The sequence below is a fragment of the Argiope bruennichi genome, chromosome 11, assembly GCF_947563725.1.
Source record: "Argiope bruennichi chromosome 11, qqArgBrue1.1, whole genome shotgun sequence".
Taxonomy (NCBI): Eukaryota; Metazoa; Arthropoda; class Arachnida; order Araneae; family Araneidae; genus Argiope; species Argiope bruennichi.
Genome location: NC_079161.1, coordinates 20,035,509 through 20,055,335, shown reverse-complemented (window position 1 = coordinate 20,055,335; position 19,827 = coordinate 20,035,509). Strand labels below are relative to the sequence as shown.

The 19,827-nt window shown below is 31.7% G+C and overlaps 1 protein-coding gene across 2 annotated transcripts in view; it reads right to left on the bottom strand.

Annotated features, from left to right (window-relative positions):
* The window catches only part of LOC129956981 (proline dehydrogenase 1, mitochondrial-like), a 63,856-nt gene extending 45,218 nt beyond the window's left edge, over positions 1 to 18,638 (bottom strand). Inside the window, exon 1 of one of the 2 annotated variants that reach the window (XM_056069069.1) lies at positions 18,306 to 18,638. In XM_056069069.1, coding sequence (XP_055925044.1) covers positions 18,306 to 18,605 — 300 coding nt within the window. In that variant the 5' untranslated portion in view covers positions 18,606 to 18,638. Of the gene's footprint in view, positions 1 to 15,285; positions 15,361 to 18,305 lie in introns of those variants that run through there. The other variant, XM_056069070.1, reaches the window with a different exon arrangement.
* Positions 18,639 to 19,827: the final 1,189 nt, after the last annotated feature.

Here is a 19,827-nt window from a genome sequence, read left to right as displayed (position 1 = left end):
TTTTTATTCGCCAAAGCAAGGTCTATTTATCGATACCAAAATACATGATTTGCATATTTAATCAAAACCGTTGATGTACCATTCACACACACAAAAAAAAAAAAAAAAAATCTCATGGGCGGCGTAATTATTCAAATTCATTCACATGTCCCATACGTGTCGAAATATACAAAGCAACGTGAAAGCGCATATTCATATTAAGTTAAAACAAGTTTAAAAAGCCATCAGCAATATACAAAATCGTGGCCTCAGACTGTACACGGAACATTCATTTCATTCTATTAATGACCGTGAAACACAGTTCTGCAGAATTCTTCAAAGCAGACTGGAAACCGGTACGAACCGGATGGATCTTGTTTTCAATGCAAATTAAAATCAAGCTGTTTGTTTGTTTGTTCCACGTCTCCTTTTAAAACACAGATCAGACTTATATAACAATCGTGCAAAATTTGGCTAAGACGAGAAAGAATTCTAGCATCTATTCATAGAACAAAAGTAAATGAAATACTCAATTAATTAAATTAAAATTCAACATTTATATCTTTTCAATAATACCAATTTCATTTTTGAGCAGATTTCCCCTTTAGGTTTTATTATTATTTCCTATTTATCTAATATTATAAAACATATAAAATATTGACATGCAAGGCACAGAAATTATTTTCTTATTACTTATTAGTCAAATTTGGAGACCAACTAGTTCATCGGGGGCATTGATTAGATTTAATTTCGGCTAAATAGTTTAGATTTGATTTCGTATCCATGATTCCACCAAATAGTTAAATAATAAAGCCATGTCATTTTGTTTTTCATATTTTCTATTCATTGGGAAATTCATTCCATAGAAAAGAGTCTCCTAACATCATTATGCTATTAAATACATAAATTTGCAGTTCATCTATCCTGTAATTTTCGCGATATTGTTGTTTCCCTTTATTCGTTCGTAAACTACACAAACAGTCAGAAGAATCCTTTATCCTTAGCTTTCAAAAAATGGAAGAAAATCACGCGATTAAATAGTTGACGAAATAATGAAAATAGTTTGAATTTCAAAGTCAACAATGTAATCTATTGTTAGAAACAGACAAAGAAATAGTCATATTTCAGGTAAAAATTTCACGACTATTAAGTATCATTAAAAAGACAATATTTTAAATTTTGAAACGGTATAAAAATTATTTTTATGCAATAATTCGAATGATTGCGGAAAAAAGATAATTAATTTTAATTTTAAATTAATTAAAATTTTGAAAACATTGCTCCGAGATACATATCCCCACTCTCTAAGGTATATATGTGCCAAATTTGGTAACTGCAGGTCCAACGGTCTGGCCTGCAGAGCGTCAACACACACACGTCCATCTTTATTATTAGTAGATATTGTTACAAAATTTTTCTTCTACAAATACCGCTAATCAATCGCAACACATTTAATCGCTAGTTCAGCAGCTTGCTTGCTTGCTGTCTAATCCTCTACAGTTTCTCTACGTGTCAGCGACTCCGACTACTCTCGCACACCACTTCTGATGATACACACAACTTCTTCCTTGTTGAGAGGGATTACGGCTCATTGGGGCCGCGGGCCCCACCATCCGTAAATCTAACAAGAAATGAAACTTTGGGGTGAATAAAAATGTTCTTATTAGTTCAAGGTACTAGTAGATGATGAGAGATTATTAAGATGACACCACAGGAGTGAGGCCAGGAGAAGGGAGCACTGGTTTTCGGGGTTCAGATTACTAGCCAGGAGCCAATCAGGTGCAGGATACTGGGAGAAACTTGTCAGGACCAATCAGGAGACGGCGAGGTTAAGGGAGGCGTAACAGCGCTGCAAGAGAGAAGAGCTGGGTGATTATTCTAACAGAGCATTAATTAAGATGAGTTTCTTTTCTTCTTTCGTCTTGGCCACTTTAATCTTTTTCGCTTCATTGAGAAGGCCAGGAAATTCCGCCAGCATAGACTTTATTTCTCTTAGTGAATCCATGAGATCTTGAATAGGCATGTTTTCAGGGGTGGTTGGGTTTCCTTGTTTGGGTGGGTCAGGAGCGATCGATTGATGATTACTGAACTTGTTTTTTGCAGCATCTGCGTAGGATTTTCTTATCACCGGATTAATTTTGATCACTGGGTAGGATTTGCATCCACGCCAAGAGGCGAGGTGTCCAGCTTGGTGGCAGTTGATACAGACAGGTTCTTCTATCTTTTCTTTTATGTCACATCTATTTTAGGGTACTTGCCGTTGCATTTAATGCATCTGGGGGTGCATTTACAGTTTCTTGCACTATGATAAAAACCAGCACAGTTGTAGCACATCGTGGTTTTGTTTCTTTTTCTGTAGGTTTCAACTCTGATCTTTAGAAAAGCTATTGATTTCAGGTTGTAGATATCTTGAACAGATTCAGTCCTTTTTAGTTCAACCATGAAAATTGGGTAGAGGGTTTTCTCACGATAATTTCTCAGCTGGGAGATTCTTAATGGGTGGAAGTTCCTTTCTCTAAGTTCTTCATTGATTACACTACTTTCCATGTTGACTGGGAGACCCTTGATGATGATTTTAAGTGGGCGGTCTTCAAAAGATTCAGAGAGAACATATTCTTGATTCTTTTCATCTAGGAGGGTGAGAATCTTATCTCTTTCATTTTTGGCATATGGCGAGATTTGGATATAGTTATTTCTGAAGGTGTTGACGGTTCTTGGGAATTGTCGGCAGATTTCTTGCAGTATAATGCTGTAGTTTTCGGATATTTTCAGATTGATGGCTGGGATTTTTGACTTTGAGGGATCTTCAGAGTGTGTGATTTCTTGCTTTTTATCGTCTACCAAGAGGGCGTATTTATTCGCAGTCTCAATGTCAGGTTCATTAGTTGTAGAGAGAGTTCTCTTCGCTGTTTTCCTTGGGGATACTGGTATGAAGTCGTCTACATTCATATCTTCATCGGGTTTTGTGGCATCTGTGTTCTTCTGTGGAGTTTTTTCGGGTGATGAGTCCGCGGAAAGAACGGATTTGGTGGTTGGTCTAGAAGCAGGCTGGTCTGGGTCATTCCTTGGTCCTTGATGTTGATTTACTGTCAAGATTCGGAGCTTTTCGTAGAGTTTATTAAGCTCTTGTTGGGCTTTTTTCTCTAGGGCGGCCAGTTCCCGGCTGTTGGGGTCCTTTCTTATCATGTAGCGGACTTCTGTTACTTTCTTCTTCCCATAAAATATAGTATCTTTGCATCTCTATTTCGTCGCTTTTGGCAATTGCATCCATGTTGTCGAGGTCCATCAATTTTTCAAAACTCAACCACAACTCACGAACCAAAACATCTCACAAACATCTACACACAACTTCAGCTTCAAAGTGCCCGTCTTTTATAGTTCCGGGAGGCCGGGCTAGAATCTTCAGACCAATCAGGGCGTATATGAGTGTATCTTGGTTCTTGCCGACTAATTCGTCGCCAAATGGTCGCCAAGCTCAGCACGCACAGGACAGATCTTACAACGGTTTTAACGGTTTTTCCAGGATGGCACTATTTGTGCCGGGTAGCAAAATTACAGAATTGTAACAATATTTTCAAATAACAGAAGTCAAGCGCATACAAACCGCAGTACGAACATTTCAGAATGCTTTATTAAATGCTTTATCAATGGATACGAAAACTTTTTTGCTGAAATCCATGTTTTTAAAAATATGAATACAGAAAACAAAAACGTTCAACATAGAATTTGAATATGCACTACAAAATATTATATTATTTATGATGCAATATCTCAAAGGGTTATTTATCATAAAACTCAGTTTCCAGTTTTACTTTCAAAGCTGAAACTAATTTAAATGACTAAATAATAAAATGCTGTTTCAATGAATAAATGTATTTCTGAAAAAAAAAATTAGGAAGTCTAAATTTTACACTGTTATTTTGTCTTACTGCACCATATTCAGTGAAATATTCTTGATACACTAACTTTTAAACTGACTGGTGTAAAAACAATTCAATTTAAATGTTCTGCGACCAAATCTGACAACAACAACATTATTTTAGGCCTATTAACTACGTTGAAACTTTGGGCGCTGATTGGTGTTTCTACACCGAGATGGTTAATGGAGTGATATAAAATCACACGTTTTTATAAAATAGTGGCATTTAGATTTTTTTCTAATTCAATCAGTTATTTCTTCCGCATTTTTTTTTTTTAAATTTAAAATGCTAATATCTCGGGAATATTTTATTAAATATGATTCACAGGATCGAGACTCTGTATAAAAATTTAAAATTAGAAATTCATCACACCATTTCCAACATAAAATATTATTCTTTACCTCATTTAGATCATATTTTTTTATAGATGTACATGCGTACTGCTAAAGGTTTAAAAATTATTTTTTAGCTTCTGATAAGAGTGAATATCCTGTACATATTAAACCATGTTTACCTTAAATAAAACAAATTATTAAAATAATTATAAAATATTTTATTAGGTTTTAGAAAACGTTTTTTTTTTTTTTTTCCATATTTATTTCATTTCATACAAACGTGTGCTAAAAATTATCATTTTTTTAAAATTAGTTTGTAATGTGAATTAGCTTAATCTTTTAATCTCTCATTTTAATAATTTTTAAAAAATTTCGCTCACAATTTGTAATATCTTTTTAAAGAATAGGAACAAATGAATAAAGTAAGAACTGTTGCCAATACACATGGGCAAAATTATGGAATAATGCTAACTACATTTCATGTTTTTAAAAAAAACATGAAAATTATCTATCTAAAAACATTTATTAAAACCTTTCTTGTACTCAAAATTAGAAATATATAGCAAATATTAATAAGTTTGGGGCAAATTTAATTATAGGAGGTTTTTGAAAATCGATTGGTTTTATTGATATTCTCATTTTAATTGAAACGTTTCCGATGATAAAAGGATTTTATTATTAGATTTTAAAGATAAGCAGTTTTTACATTATAAACATTAGATATGAAAATATGTTAACCCACAGCAACGCCGGCTATATCAACTAGTATAAAAAAACTGCTAAATGGTTAGATAAATTCACACACAATGTTAAACTTTATCATTTTTTATTATGTCCGTATTAGAGAATTTAGTCATTAGATAAATTAAAGATTAGATATAGAGATTTTATCAATTTTTTTCCCCAATATTCCCGATGGTCAGTTCATTTTTAATCTAAATCTGAGGAATATTAGTTCTTACAAAGGAAAAAAGTAAAATTTTATAAAGAATGAATTTCTATCTAGAACACAACAGAAAACCAGTTCTCACAGTAAAGCGAGTTTCGGTTTAAATTCATAACACAGCAAACGCTCAATAATTCGGAAGATATCAGAACAGAGGACTGCCAAGTAACGAAAATGTCGGAATAATAGAAGTTCATTCAAAAGATGAATTTTAATAGCAAATTATGGCATTTACAAATTACATCAAACTATAAAAAAATTACACTATATTTATATATTTAAAAATAATACAGAAAACCAAAGAGTCAGTCCCCTATATTCAAGCATCGGTCCCATTTTGCCATATTTTGTTTTATTTGGTAGTCAATCACCTCTAGAATCGTCCATCAATGGCTGCATGTCTGCCACAAAAACATAACACCACTGTACATTCTCTAAAGGGGGGTGGGGAGGTAACAACACAGTATTCAAGACACAACTATAGTACTGATTTCGATAATTTTTATTAGATCATCAATGGTTGCCTGCGTCCTACCTTTCTCATGATTCCGGGATATATCGCAAAACATAACTGGCAGAACCTGCAACCTTAACGAGTGAACAAATTTCGCCAATTAGCAGACACTGTTAACCAATCAGAATGCTTCTAGTGTTATTGTACAAGTTTAATTTAAAATAATATGTTCTTTTGTTTTGATAAGACATAGTTCATCAAAATTAGTTACCTTGTCTAGATTAATAGGAGAGATCACAGCTAATAAGTTAAGTATTACAAAACATAACTGAAAATACAGTTCGTTCTCGAATTCTAAAACCCTCCGCACTTTAGAATATGCATCAGGATGCGTTTATTTAGTCAAAATAGGAGTGAGAGGATAAAAGGAGGAGATGCTTACATTTAACAATAAGGCGAACTCAGATTATCCGGGGACATGGAAAGTGTAAAAACTGCGGATAATTTGTAATATTCTCGAAAAAAATATTAATTCACAAGAAAATACTTTAGGACAATTTTTATTTACTGTATAGAGCCTAAACATTAAATTTTAAATAAATGGAAAATTAAAATTTGGTACTTCACTTTTTTTTAAAAAAAAATAATACTAACCTTTATGTTAAAACACTTTTTTTTATTAGTTATTTAATTTTTTGATAATATTTTGAGATAAACAACAGTAGTTAATATCGATCACATTTACTGATATTATATAAAATATTCTTCGTGCCACTCCTAAAAGCTTTTTTGTCATTTGAACAGGCCATATAAGCAATCATTACTGATTACTGAGTTTAAAATAAAACAGTACAGAAGAAACGATACGACACTCACATATATATGTGGGAAAAAAATTGAAAGAAAAAGTATCAAACAGAACGGAAATTAAAGTCAAAGAATTCAGGAAATGCACTCATCCTTTCGGGTGGTAGAATCGTCGAAAAATGGTAGTCATGCGACACTGAGACGAATAGTACAGTTATTTACACAGAGTCAAAAGTCAATGAAATCAATACGCAGTGACTAGAAGAAGTATCGGTTCAGAGCACTGCGGGATTTCTTATTGCTTTTAGTGGCAACCCTTATCGTGGCAAGATTGCTTTTTTGAAGAAAAGCAAAAAAAAATGTATATAGGTAGCTTCTTTACGCTATAAAAAACATCAAAAAATAAATAAATAAATCTAGAATGTCATGTGTTTAATAAAACTAAGTTAAAAATTATTTTATAGTGGTAGTATATTTTTATAAAGTTGTATGTATATATTTTATAAAGTTGTTGTATGTATACAAAATGAACATAAGGGTTAAGCAAATTTTGATCGAATATTTTTCATTTAATTCTCACCAAGTTTATTTTTTTTAAAAAAATTATTAGCTTTATCAGACTTTGTGGGTGGGACAAACCACCCAGATATTTTTCACTTTTCAAAGACTATTCATTTTTTTTTACATGCGTCTAATACATTTTACCTCTGTTTTCTATCTGCATGACATCTTTTGAAAAAACATTGTTTCATATTTCTCACATTTTTAATCATTTTTGCTCGCTTTAAATTCTAAAATTATTGAATTTTATGTATTCATTTTTGCTTCCTCGAATTTAATTTCTTTCTTTTACAGGAGTCGAGTATTTTTATATATTAGTTAACGGATATTTTTTAATCTAGCATCAGATCAGACCATAATTCAATCCATTAAAAAGTTTTAAACAGCATGTTTTCTATTAGATTTATCAAGCTTTTCACCAGATAAATGTCGAAAGAATTTTTTCGCAATCAAACGAATACTGCATCATCCAAGAATTACTGCAACAATCATCAGATACACTTCCATTTCAAAACGAAGTATGAAATGAGATTTTACCGTCCGGTATCGCAAGACTGGCAAAAGAAGTAAAAAATCGTTGAATCATTGTTTTGTAACAACTGTTAAACTGCCTGCCATCTTTCACTTGGAAGGTGGAGGCATAAATGATAACACTCGGTCTTTGGATTAAAATAATTTAATTTACAAACAATTTTTAGAGTAAAATATCATACAGCGAACTGTTTTAATGCCCTTATTTAACATCAGACAACTTCTTCCACCGCATCATAAACATGTTATTGTATTTATCTACTAAAATTCTCTTTTTTGTAGAATGTCGGTGACCATCAACGTGTTTTATATTATTTGTTCTATAAGCTAAATAGCGTTTCCTTTTTCTTCTTTTTTTTTGTATCAAAAATCTATATTTAGGCCATGTCATTTCTATTTTTAGCAAAAACAATGAAAAGAATACACACTCTTATCAAAATACAACTACTAAAAAGACCCTCAGATCAAAGTTTGTTGTTGTTTCTTATGGCACTTGCCATAGGCAAGCCCGCTGTTCGAAAGCGGATTTAAGCCTGGGGGAGCGCTTCTTGTTTCTGAAGTAGCGCCATCTAGGGCCAAGAGAACGACTTAGCTACACACACGTCACAACCCTTTTTACGGGGCGGACTTCATTCACGCATTTCATTCACTCAAACACAGATCGTAATTTAGACCTGAATCAGAGAACGATCACCCCTGATCCAGTACCCCCAGTGGTATTACTCTCGACATGGAGGACTTTGTGACCACGACAGATTTATTCGCGCGTCAGCCACCAAGCACGCGGGGAATCTTCGGCAGGCGGGGTTCGAACTCGCAACCTAAGGGACGCGAATCCGACGCTCTACCAACCAGGCTATCCCGCCTAGATCAAAGTTTGGAGGAGGAGAATCAACTATCAAACGGTAAAGTATCAATGAACTTTAAATTTTCCTTATATATAATACAACCAGTTTCTTCTTATTATTATTATTAGTATTATTTTTTTAAAAAAAGCACTAACACAAACTCAGAGTATAGAAAACAACGATACACAGCGCTTCGAATCTCATTTGTTTCCTCATCTGTTCGCTGCTGCTTCTGTCAATCCAATCGTATCCGACTTTCTTCAATATCTCAAGCTAACAAATGCAGTAAAGTGTAGTTTTACACAGAATACACACATTGCTGGTTTTCATATTTGTCCTAGAAGGCTTTCCCGTCCTTGTAGGTGTTCGTAGTCCGGTTTGGACGCCCCCCGAACTGTTCATTAACCCTTTAAAGGGCCATTTTTTTCTAGTCATATTATGTTAAAATATTTTTAGGCTTGAAATTAGAATAAGAAAAGGGATTCATTTAGCTTATTAGATAAATTTAATTTGATTAATTAATGAATTTGGTTAATTAATAATTAAGTAAGTAAGTAATTAAGTCAAGACACATCATTTTGTCTGAAATAAAGAAGTGAAGCATCTAAGTTTCTGAATTACTAAAAAAATGTGTCAGAACTTATGCCAACCTACATAATTTCATACAAAGATGGATAAATTTGGTGGGAAGCATACTTCCCACGGCCCTAGAAAGGGTTAACCTATCAACCACTATACCCTTGCAAAATTTGTCACAATGTAAAATCAGCTCGATTATGAGTTAGGTGTTCGAAGCAACATATGAAAGACATAATAATGAAATATCTATTTAATCGTGCAATATCAATTACACAGGGTTATTCAAAAAGAAGGAGCAGATTTAAAATAGTTATTTCTAAGAAACTATTATAGATAGATGTACATACTACACATCGATGGACAGAGGGAAAATTCAAAGTTTTATTTATTTATTTATTTTACATTCCGATAATCCCGATAAAAGCGGAGTAGCTGTTTACTAAAAAAAATGGAAATGTCTCAGGAAAAATCGATTTGCATGCCGAGTATAGAAAGAGTTGATGCATTGTAGCGTGCATTTTAATGTAAATTCAACAAACAACCGTCGCGCCATACAACTGGTAAAAGAAATTCGTAGAAGATATTTGCATATTGTATTAGAAAAATCAAATTGCGAGTGTAGTGAGTTGTACAGTGAAAAATCCAACAGATTCGATAAAAGATAAGGACGCTTTACTCTATATGAATACACAGTAAATAGAATGGACTATTAAACAAAAGCAACAGCGCAAAGAATTCAGAGAGGGACTACGCTCACTACTCTCTCACGACTAGCGACTAATTACTGACCGACTTTCAGTTTTTATCTCTCAGCTTTATATAGTTTCCGTGACAGGCACAGAAGTTCCTAGAACAAACGCCGGAAATCAAATATTAATGAAACTATCTCCATGTTACTTGAATATTCTGGGTCCTTCATTTTTGTCACCAAAATTGTTAAAGTCGTCGCCAAAGCCGGGGGTCACTGCCTCAACATCCATTCAACATAAACATCTGTAAAACTATCCTTCTTACCAAGAAAATTACTGCGCAGGGAAGCAATATTAGAAGTTCGCAATATTATAGAAAGAAAAAACACCGCTCGTCTTCGCATATCAAATGAAATTGTTCAGTGTATTCAGACTGCTTTGGAAAGTAACTTAATCCACACACATAGAGGAGGAAGAAAGTTAAAACTTCGCACTCAAAAGTATAGCGAGAGCTTAAATCCTATGCCTGCTTCTGTTAAGGATCTATAAGACCATACTGTTATAATAGTGAAAGTAAAAACCAGGGATCAGAGCAAGATATGAACTTCCGATTCGATGCTTATTTGCATAACAAATAGAGCTTATATTGAATGCATAGCATAAAATTTTGAACTTGACTCTAACCCGCTACATTTTATTTGTGTATTTCTACTGTCGTTGTCATTAGAAATAAATATTTATTACTAGGGGACTTTTCCCCCTTGCTCGTCAACCCCTATGTTATCAGTCAGTTCCAGGTAGCAAGTTTTTAAACTCCACTAGCATTCGTTCAATACTGGAAGCTCCATCTTTCCATGATGAGAATATACATTTTCCGATCAGCCTATTTCGATCCAAAACTCAAACCCCCACAATGAAAACCTTATTTACTTATATCTCCAATATCTAAATATTGATTCAATTTTTCACATTTTGCAATTGACTTAAACAGCTTCACGGTCAGCTTTTCCATCGCATTTTTTCATCTGATATCTCTGGACATTATTTAAAAAAAACAATGCAAGTTTAACTCATGCATTTCTTAGAAATTCAGAGGATTGCTAGCCAAGAGACGAAAAATTTCTGTTACTCTAAAAAAATGTTCATTAATGTTGCCACAACTGGTGTGTATAAAAGTAGAATTAACAAATAATATTATTTAAAACTCATTTGCTGTTAATTAAAGCTTTACCTTTTTTTTTACCACCATTTCACAGTCAAGTGCAATATAAATACTTGCTATCACTTAAAAATAATTTTCATTAAATATTTCAAACAATACTGGCAAAACAAACCTTAAATGTCATGGGTTAGGAGACTCCCTATCTATCAATCACAAAGCGGGGGAAAAAACGCAATGTTTGCATAAAATTTGTTTATATAATAGGTAGACAACTCTTTCTTTTCTTCTAACAATTAAACAGATATAAATATTATCTCTGTTATTAAGATAATATAGAACAAGAAAAAAATACATGTCTTAGCAATTAAGTCCAAATACGTCTATTTGAAGAAAATTAAAATACGACCAAATTCTATTTCCGGAAAATAAAATTTCTTATTATGATGTAATTTACTGTGAAAACAGCGCAGTTACTCGAAGAAGCCAATAGAATACTTGGCCTCAATCACCACATTTCTTTTCGCTTTGGCAGCTCTAAAAAGAAATATTTGATTTTTCTGTTCATTTCTTTCTTTTAAATCCGAATCGGAAGCCTTAAGCGTGCCAAATTACGTGCAGCCTTGGGAGGGGTGTGGCCTTCCCAGACTACCGCAGCCAGCAGACGCAGGAAATCCAGCAGTTTAAAAGAACTCGGGATTAAGCATTCTAATGGCCTGAAAACAATTGCTTGCTTCGTTAATTACAAGCGATTAGAGGTTAGGTTAGAGACCTCCACGAAATAAAGTTCAGATTTGGAAGGGGAAAAAAAAATACAGCAGTGTTTCCTGAAATGCGACAAATCACAACCACTACATTATTCTTGATAGCGAACTTTATGTGTTAATACTGCAACAAATCATTAATATTTGGTTTAGGTATAATGATATTAGTTATTGAATTATAAAATGCCGAATATAATAATAACTCATCGGTTAGAGTTTGTAAATGTGAAGGGACTGGAGTTCAGATTACTTTACCCGAATTGTCCAATTTTATGGATATTAACATTTAAAGCAGCGAGACTGATCTACCAAAATCTTTCACTCGTACTTTCTAATAAAGGTACCTCAAAGAACGCCTTGCATAGCATTGGCGCACGATAGTTACGAAATATTAACCTTTGACGTGAATTTAGTATCCTTACTGAATCGATAGCGCCATCCTGGTCCTTGACATGCAGTTAATAGTATCCGAAAATCGAATTTGTGTTTTAGACGCGCTTTTCCCAACTGATCGAAACCAAAATTTGATACAGAATTACGCTTGTAATCACAAAATTTCATACCAAATTTGATGTATTTAAGTCATCGTGTCTTTGAGTTATCGCTTTTATATGAGTCAAAAAATACAGACCGACAGACGGTCAATCCCTAGTTGGACTTAGCTCAAAATTTGATAAACGTCTATAACTACAGATGTTAAATCTGCATATCGAATTTTATCTATTTAGCTATTTTTGTTTTGTAGTTACCGTGATAAATTATATTCGGACAGACGGACTTCTTTAGAGTGGATTTTACTGAAAATTTAATAGAAATCTACAAATTTGGTATAAAGGCCGTATACCATATTTCATCCATCTAGATCAAAGCGTTTTTGAGTTATCTTTGTCACACAGACAGGAGGATATTTTACAAAAATGTTAAAGTAAACTTAAATATTTAATTTTAAAATATGTTTAAAAAAAAACCCTACTAATTTTAGTAAGTACAGCCATTGCCTGGTGGCTAGATGTTTTAATCCTCACTTCGTTCATACGTATGTGTGCCCGCATACCATTTGTTCATTTGCAAAATTCATCTCGTCATAGACGATGTCCTTTGTTTTTTATTATTCATTCTTTAGACGGAAAACAAGCAAGCACTCTACGTATCGTGTATAAGATACTGTATACGAATATTTCTTGATTTGGTCGTTCTATTGAAAAAACAGTTTCTAAGCTCAACTTAGAAATGGCCGGCATCCTGGCTTAGAGGTAGCGCGTCTTCCCTGTGATCAGAGCTTCCCTGGGTCGGGCATGGCTGTTCTTCCCTGTGTTCTATCTGTGAGATGTGTGAATGAGCCCCCCTGCAAAAAGGGGTTGTGCAAGCGAATGTGTGTGTGTCATCTTCATTTGAGCTAGAAGTCAGACTTCTACCCTCGGGTGCTCAGGGGTCTTTACCCTCAGAAACTACTGCATCCCCTTTCAGTGGTAATGCGAACACAACAACAACTAAGAAATGCATCAAAACAGAAAATAAGAAATCGAAAAGAGACAAATCATAAAATATATTGAACCATTTTGTTCAGAACTTAAACTTTTTTCAAAGACTCTACAATGCATAGTAAAAACGAGGTTCAGATTCCTCTTCCCCCTCCTTATTCTGGACGTGCGCACATGGTCAAGACTTAGAAATATAAGAATAAAAACACAGACACATTAATAACATTAAAATACGTATTGGCAAATAATCTGAACTAAATGTGGAAAATCATAATGGTGGATATCATAAATACCCAACCACAGTCAGGAAAGGTTCCAGAGGCTTGCAGCCTGTACCGCGGCACAGAACGACAAGTGTGCTGTGGCGCCAATGCCATCTATTTTTAACAAGCGATTTTTTTCTTGTTGCATTTTAAATGTACAACATATTGGGGGGGGGGGGGATATTTGAATACTTCGTTCTTTTCAAAGATTAAGCATATGTACCAATATATACTATAAGGGAAGGAGGCGTTACAATTCCGCCCATGGCACATAATATTCTGAAACCAGCTATGACATCAATTATGCACATTCAACTCAAACTATCGCTTGGCCATAGCAGTCTATTACTTTTTAACAGCTGGTGCATTTGTTACAGAGTTTAATACTGAAACCTAATAATCTTCTAATATTAATAGTATTTTGCATGTAATTCCACTAACAAATGCAAATGTTCTACAGCTTGTGAACATCTACCCAATAACGATAATAAATGTGTTACAATCTTATTCCACAGTTCAAATTAGCAAAATTTTTCAAATACAACCAGCTTAAGGTATGGACTATCCAATCGGGGGGGCACCTCAGAAATGAAGATGAGAAGTTTCCGGTAAGGTGGCTAGTTCTTGCCACCCTGGTGGTTACAAAAACGATGGGTTTCAGTTACTTCTATAGATGATGGGGCGTGCTTCCTACGGGAAGGGTTGTATCATAGCCGGTGATGGAACTTAGAACTCAACCTTAGTTCCCACCAATGCGGCAATCCGGTCAGATTTATGCGTGTGTGTCTTCGAGCAGGTAGAAGTAGCCAGCGTTGTGAAAGTACAGACTATATTCATGGAAAAAGTTCACTTAAATATTAACTTTTCATTTACTAAAAAATATTCTTATATAAAATTCGACCATGAGATTTTCATAAATCATCAAGTTTTAGACTTCGCAGAATTTGAAAATCGCTTCATCAGAATTATGTCTTCTGTATGTGAAGAAGATAGTTCAAAATGGCAACGAACAAGATAGATGATATTTGATATAAGATTTTCATGGTGTTAATTATAAACCTGTGTCAATCTCAAAACAAACTCATCTAAAGGCTGACTATATATCAGCCTGTATATTAATGAGACAATGATTATTCAAAAAATTAGTGACCTAAATAAATGAAATTCGGAATACGGTCTTCATATGAATATTTTTTTTATCTGTAAAAGATATTGAATTCAATTGGTCAATGAGATGATTATCTTCATTATACTAAATAGTTTTTAAAAAACCGGCATTTCCTAAACAAATATGAAAAAAAAGAAGAAAAAAAAAACGGCAATGCCTTTACCCATGACTTATTTTTTTCTTCTCCCTCCCTCATTTTATAATTCAAGTCAAAGTCTCATTTTTACTCATAATATCATAATACAATCCGGAGGGGGTGGGGACTTTATACGATTCAAAAATTCGAACCAGGTAGGAAACAGATTGTATATCAAGTTATACAAGATAATTTTTATTTCTTTTGCTTCAATAGAAATAAAGCAGCAGTCTGTACTTGTCAAAATGCAAAAAATTGAAAATTCTTAGTAATTCTAATTTTTCAATATTTGAAAGGCATAATCTATTAAAATTAGAATTGCGGTAGGATTCATGGAAGACTTCAACTCAAAGGTACTTAATTTCCATGACCTTGCAATTGGTAGAAGAACCGTGTGGGTGGGGGGGGGGAGGAAGGGTTATATTTTCCTAATATTTTTTGAAGGTTAATTTCATCTTATTTTCTTATTATATCAAATGAACCACAAAGGGAAAAAATAGATCCAAATATAACAACAAAGAAGATTAAATTTTAAAAATTCCTAAATAATTTGCATTTATATATTATAGCTAGATTCTTTAATCAATAATCTAAAGTTAAATCATTAGTTAGTTGGGATGGGTCTCCTTATCTCCTAATTAAAAAAAAAAGTTTTTCATATTTACAATAACATCTGAACTGGAACCCATTTCCCTAACTTCCAAAACCACCTCATAAAGACTTCAGAATGGTATCCAAATCAAAATAAACATCCTGAAAAGATACGAGAGGATTTATATACCATATATTAAACCCTTCCGAAAAAAATTCGTTTTTCATGAAAGCATTCAAAGATAAGGGCTACCACTAAAAACATTTTATAGATTGATACTGACAAGGTTGTATATATTTTTGATATAATTATTAGCTGATACTAAAACTGCATCAAAATATACTTAAATATACCAACATAAATATGAAAAGGCCTCAATAGAATAATGGCATGCATATCACCTTAATATGCATATCAAAATTAAAACTTTAATCTTTCCTTATGATCATTGTAACAATCTAATAAAACTTTTTTCCTCAAAGTGGTAATCTATTAAATCTTCTTCACTCTGTAATTAATAATACTCTATTGTATAAAGGCTTCAATGCAATGGATAGGTTTAACGTTAACAGAAGGAAATCAAGAAAAAGTAACCTCACAAACTATCTACATGAGCCCCTGCTTGGAGTGGAGATCTTAAATTCCTTTTATCAATAATTTAAAGGAAATGAATTTTTTAAAAAAATTTCACAAGTCTAATTTTAATTTTCATCAACAGTCAAAGTCATACTGCATCAAAAATTTCTAATCAGATTTGACATGCACTTCAGTTGTGCATGAATATCACAGCAAAATACAGATCTATGATATAGAAAGTATCACAGTAAAGATAAATTTTCTTCGATACAAATTTAGTTTTTAAATGATCATTTATTTAAATATTTTGAATCAGACTGGAGAAATAAAACTCTTTAAAGCATTTTTTTAAAAAAAATAAAATAACATAGTTTTTAAAACATTCTTATTAGACCTAAACAAATTTGCATTCCTTTTTTTTTCCATTTATGATTATTAATTTTTTTAATTCATACTAGGCATTTTAACTACCTTTTTTGACCACCTATTCATATTAAACTTATTTCTCTAAAAAACAAAGCAACAACAGTTAAAATTTAGTTTCTATAAAAATTTAACAAGACACATGTAATCATTATAAATTGAATAATTTGTTTAGATTTCAGGATTATTACGCATTATTAAATCATGCAAAATATATTGTTCACAATTGACTTCAAAAAGCAATACTATCCGCAAATTGCACATGATTTCATTTATTTCTGATAGATACTGAGAATTATATATGAGTAAAGACTTCAAGTAGATTTAGTTAATTCAACATAAATGAATTATCAACAATGATGATATAATTTAATTCATGGAACAAATGAGACCATTAATCACTTTAAATACTTTTGATTATTATTAAAACATTAGTGACCACTCAATTCGTATATGAAAATATTTCTATCATTGAACTTTAATTACAACACCTTGAGTGCAATAAAGTTTAATTAAAATAAAATATTTTACAATTTGTATAACTATTGCACAAATACAATGTTGAAAAAACTTTAATAAATGATTATGCTATTATCAGCACTCTTTTATTTTTATTCCTAAACAAGGTTTTAAGCATAACAGCTAAGCACTCTATATATCAAAAATGAACATTTTTATTCATTTGTAATTATAAAATACAAAAATTAAAAATCACAAAATTACCTTCACTATAAATAAAAAGTAATTAAAAATCACTCATTTATGAAATGCATTTCTTTACACTCATAAATCTAAGCAAGCAAAAATCTTGACACTCATAAATTTTAAAGCCAATATACACAAAGAAAAGAAGAAAAAAGTTTTACATTTTATACCAAATAACTTCACTAAAATTTATTACATTTTAAATTTATTAAAATAATGAAACAAAGATATTAAATAAACTTCAGAATTCAGTTAAAATGAAATATTTTTAACTGAATAAAAAAAAATTCACATATATTTATTTATTATTTCTTTGACAAAATAAATAGAAAGAAAATGCATAAAATAAAGATTGCTTTGAATGAAAACAAAATCTCTTCACAAATATAATATTATAAGACATTAGTAGCATATCATATTTAAATAGATTTATATTTAAATTTTGTAAACAAAGTTTTTAAATGTTTAGTATCTCTCACACACATACATCATTAAAAAAAAAACAGACAAAAATGTTGAAAGTCAGTATAATAATACTATTTTCATTTTTATTTCAGATTAAATTCTTTCTTATTTGTACTAATCTACATGGAAAATACATCCAAAAAAATTTTGGATAAGTATTTTGGAAACCTACTAGATGCTTATCAGAAAGAATCCAATAATTAATAAAATAGGAAAATACGAAAATGAAATTCTGATAAATAAAATTTCATAACAAAATTTGAGAATATTGTAAGGTTGCTCCCGGTGAATTTACAATGAAGAAATTAAATAAGACAAATTCTTTTGAAAACAAGTACTCTTATTCATATTCAACTAATAAAAAATGAAATAAGAATAAGATAACTTCAAAAATTAATAACTATCAGAGGATGTTATAAGCCATCATTTACACGATGAATGAATTTCCTATTTTAATTTCTATCCTAAAAAATAAAATGGTTCATACAGTCAAAAATAACCATCAAAGAATGTGCATATCGCTTGCTAAATTAGTTGTTAACTTCTGAAACTAAAATCTGAAATTTTAAAATTGATGTACCAATACAACAAGGCAAGCTTTTATATTGATATATCAATTCCGTGAAAAATTGCTTATGCTCCGTAAAAAATCATATTGTTGTATTTTAATACAAAATAATTATGCAAAGGAATACATAATAAGGTTAAAAACTGTTTAGTAATGGTATATAATAATAATCCATGCATCGATTTGAACTCGCCAGATGCTGTTTACATAATTTTCGTCAATATTTTTAAAGAAAGATATAAATAAACTTAGCGCGCAATATTCAGGTAAGCAAAATGGCACCATCTGAGGAACTGGAAAGAACATTCAACTTTAAGGGGTCGTATGAGAGGGGAAAGGGAATAGAAGTTACTTACCTTCTGATTGTTTTCGACTAGATAGTCATATGTAGATAATTTCAAAACCATGAGCGCCCGGATCAATTCCCACGTGGTTTTACTCTTGTAAGCATCTTTGGTGTTTTCGAACGTCAGATCAAGAACATCCTTCTGATATTTCACCCCTTCCACATCATCTGCAGAAGCCACAACAGAAGCTGTTGTTGATTTCGAGCGATGTTGTTCTTTCTGTAATTCATTTCGGACCGAACAATAAGACCGATGAAAGTATTTTGGGTTAGATTTTTGGAGGCAGACAATCACACCACGTGCGGCCATTCGAAAGCTCTGGATCACTAATGAAAATTTTGTTGAACCTCAACCTACGTATTCGGCATATCCCTGTTGAAATTCTTTTCTTACATAAGTTGGGGCTCGTTGAATGACTGCGTCATGTGCTATTAATGATATGCGTAGTATTTTAGAAGTGTGGACAGTAAATGCTGCGCATGCGTAGTTAGTTCTGAAATCGGAAACTACAGAAATTTTTGTTTACGTAACAGATTGTAGACGAAATTATGACGTTCGTGTAGAGCAGTTTTTTTATTTTTGTTTTTTTGCCTCGATTTTTATATCAATAATAGAATCGAAATAGCAAATTTTCGTTAAAAGATGGCATAGAGCTTTAACAAGTATTGAAAGCTTTCGTTGCAAAGCTGGAATGAATTTTTTTTTTTATTTTTATATTCTTTTCTTTAATTTGATATATTTTATGTTAGTCAAAGATGGAATTTTTTAATCGATTTCTTACTTAATTTCTGCCTTACTAGAGCTCTAAAATATCGCACATTTGTATGTTCTCCATGATAATTCACTATTATCAATATTTAATTATTACTTAATCGATCATTATTAAATTTTGATTCCATATACTTATTTTGAGAAATGGCTGATTTGTATATTCCACCATATTTATTAGATTGAATTACAAACTGAAAATTAAAAAGAAGAAAATAATTAAAATAAAAAATTTTACTTTTTAGTACAATTATAAAAAAAAAATCTAAAAACTTTTTTATTAAATCTTTTATAGAAAAATTATAAATTCTTTTATAATGGATGGCTTCCTCTTTTTTCTTTTTTGTTGATATCTATAACTCGACTATATACAATACATTATTATAATGAGTAAAAATACATTCCGTATAATATGTAAAAAATTTATCTCAAATCTCACCAAATGATGCTCTTGAGAAATTTTATTTCTCATGAAATTTTGGTTTTCAGACAACTGGATATTGTTCATGTTGGATACATAAAAATAGCTAATAGTAGAGATATAAATTTTTATATTATTATTTGAATATCCTTCATAAAGTACAAGATTTCAAGTTAAAAAGAAAAGTTATATAACCAACAAGCTAATTTTAACAGAAATTAAAACAATATTTCTGCAAAGACAAAATAAAATTGTTATTTAAAAGTTTTAAACAATAAATTTTCCTGCAGATTGATGTTTGTAGCTGCCATTATAAAAAAAAAAAAAAAAAAAAAAAAAACG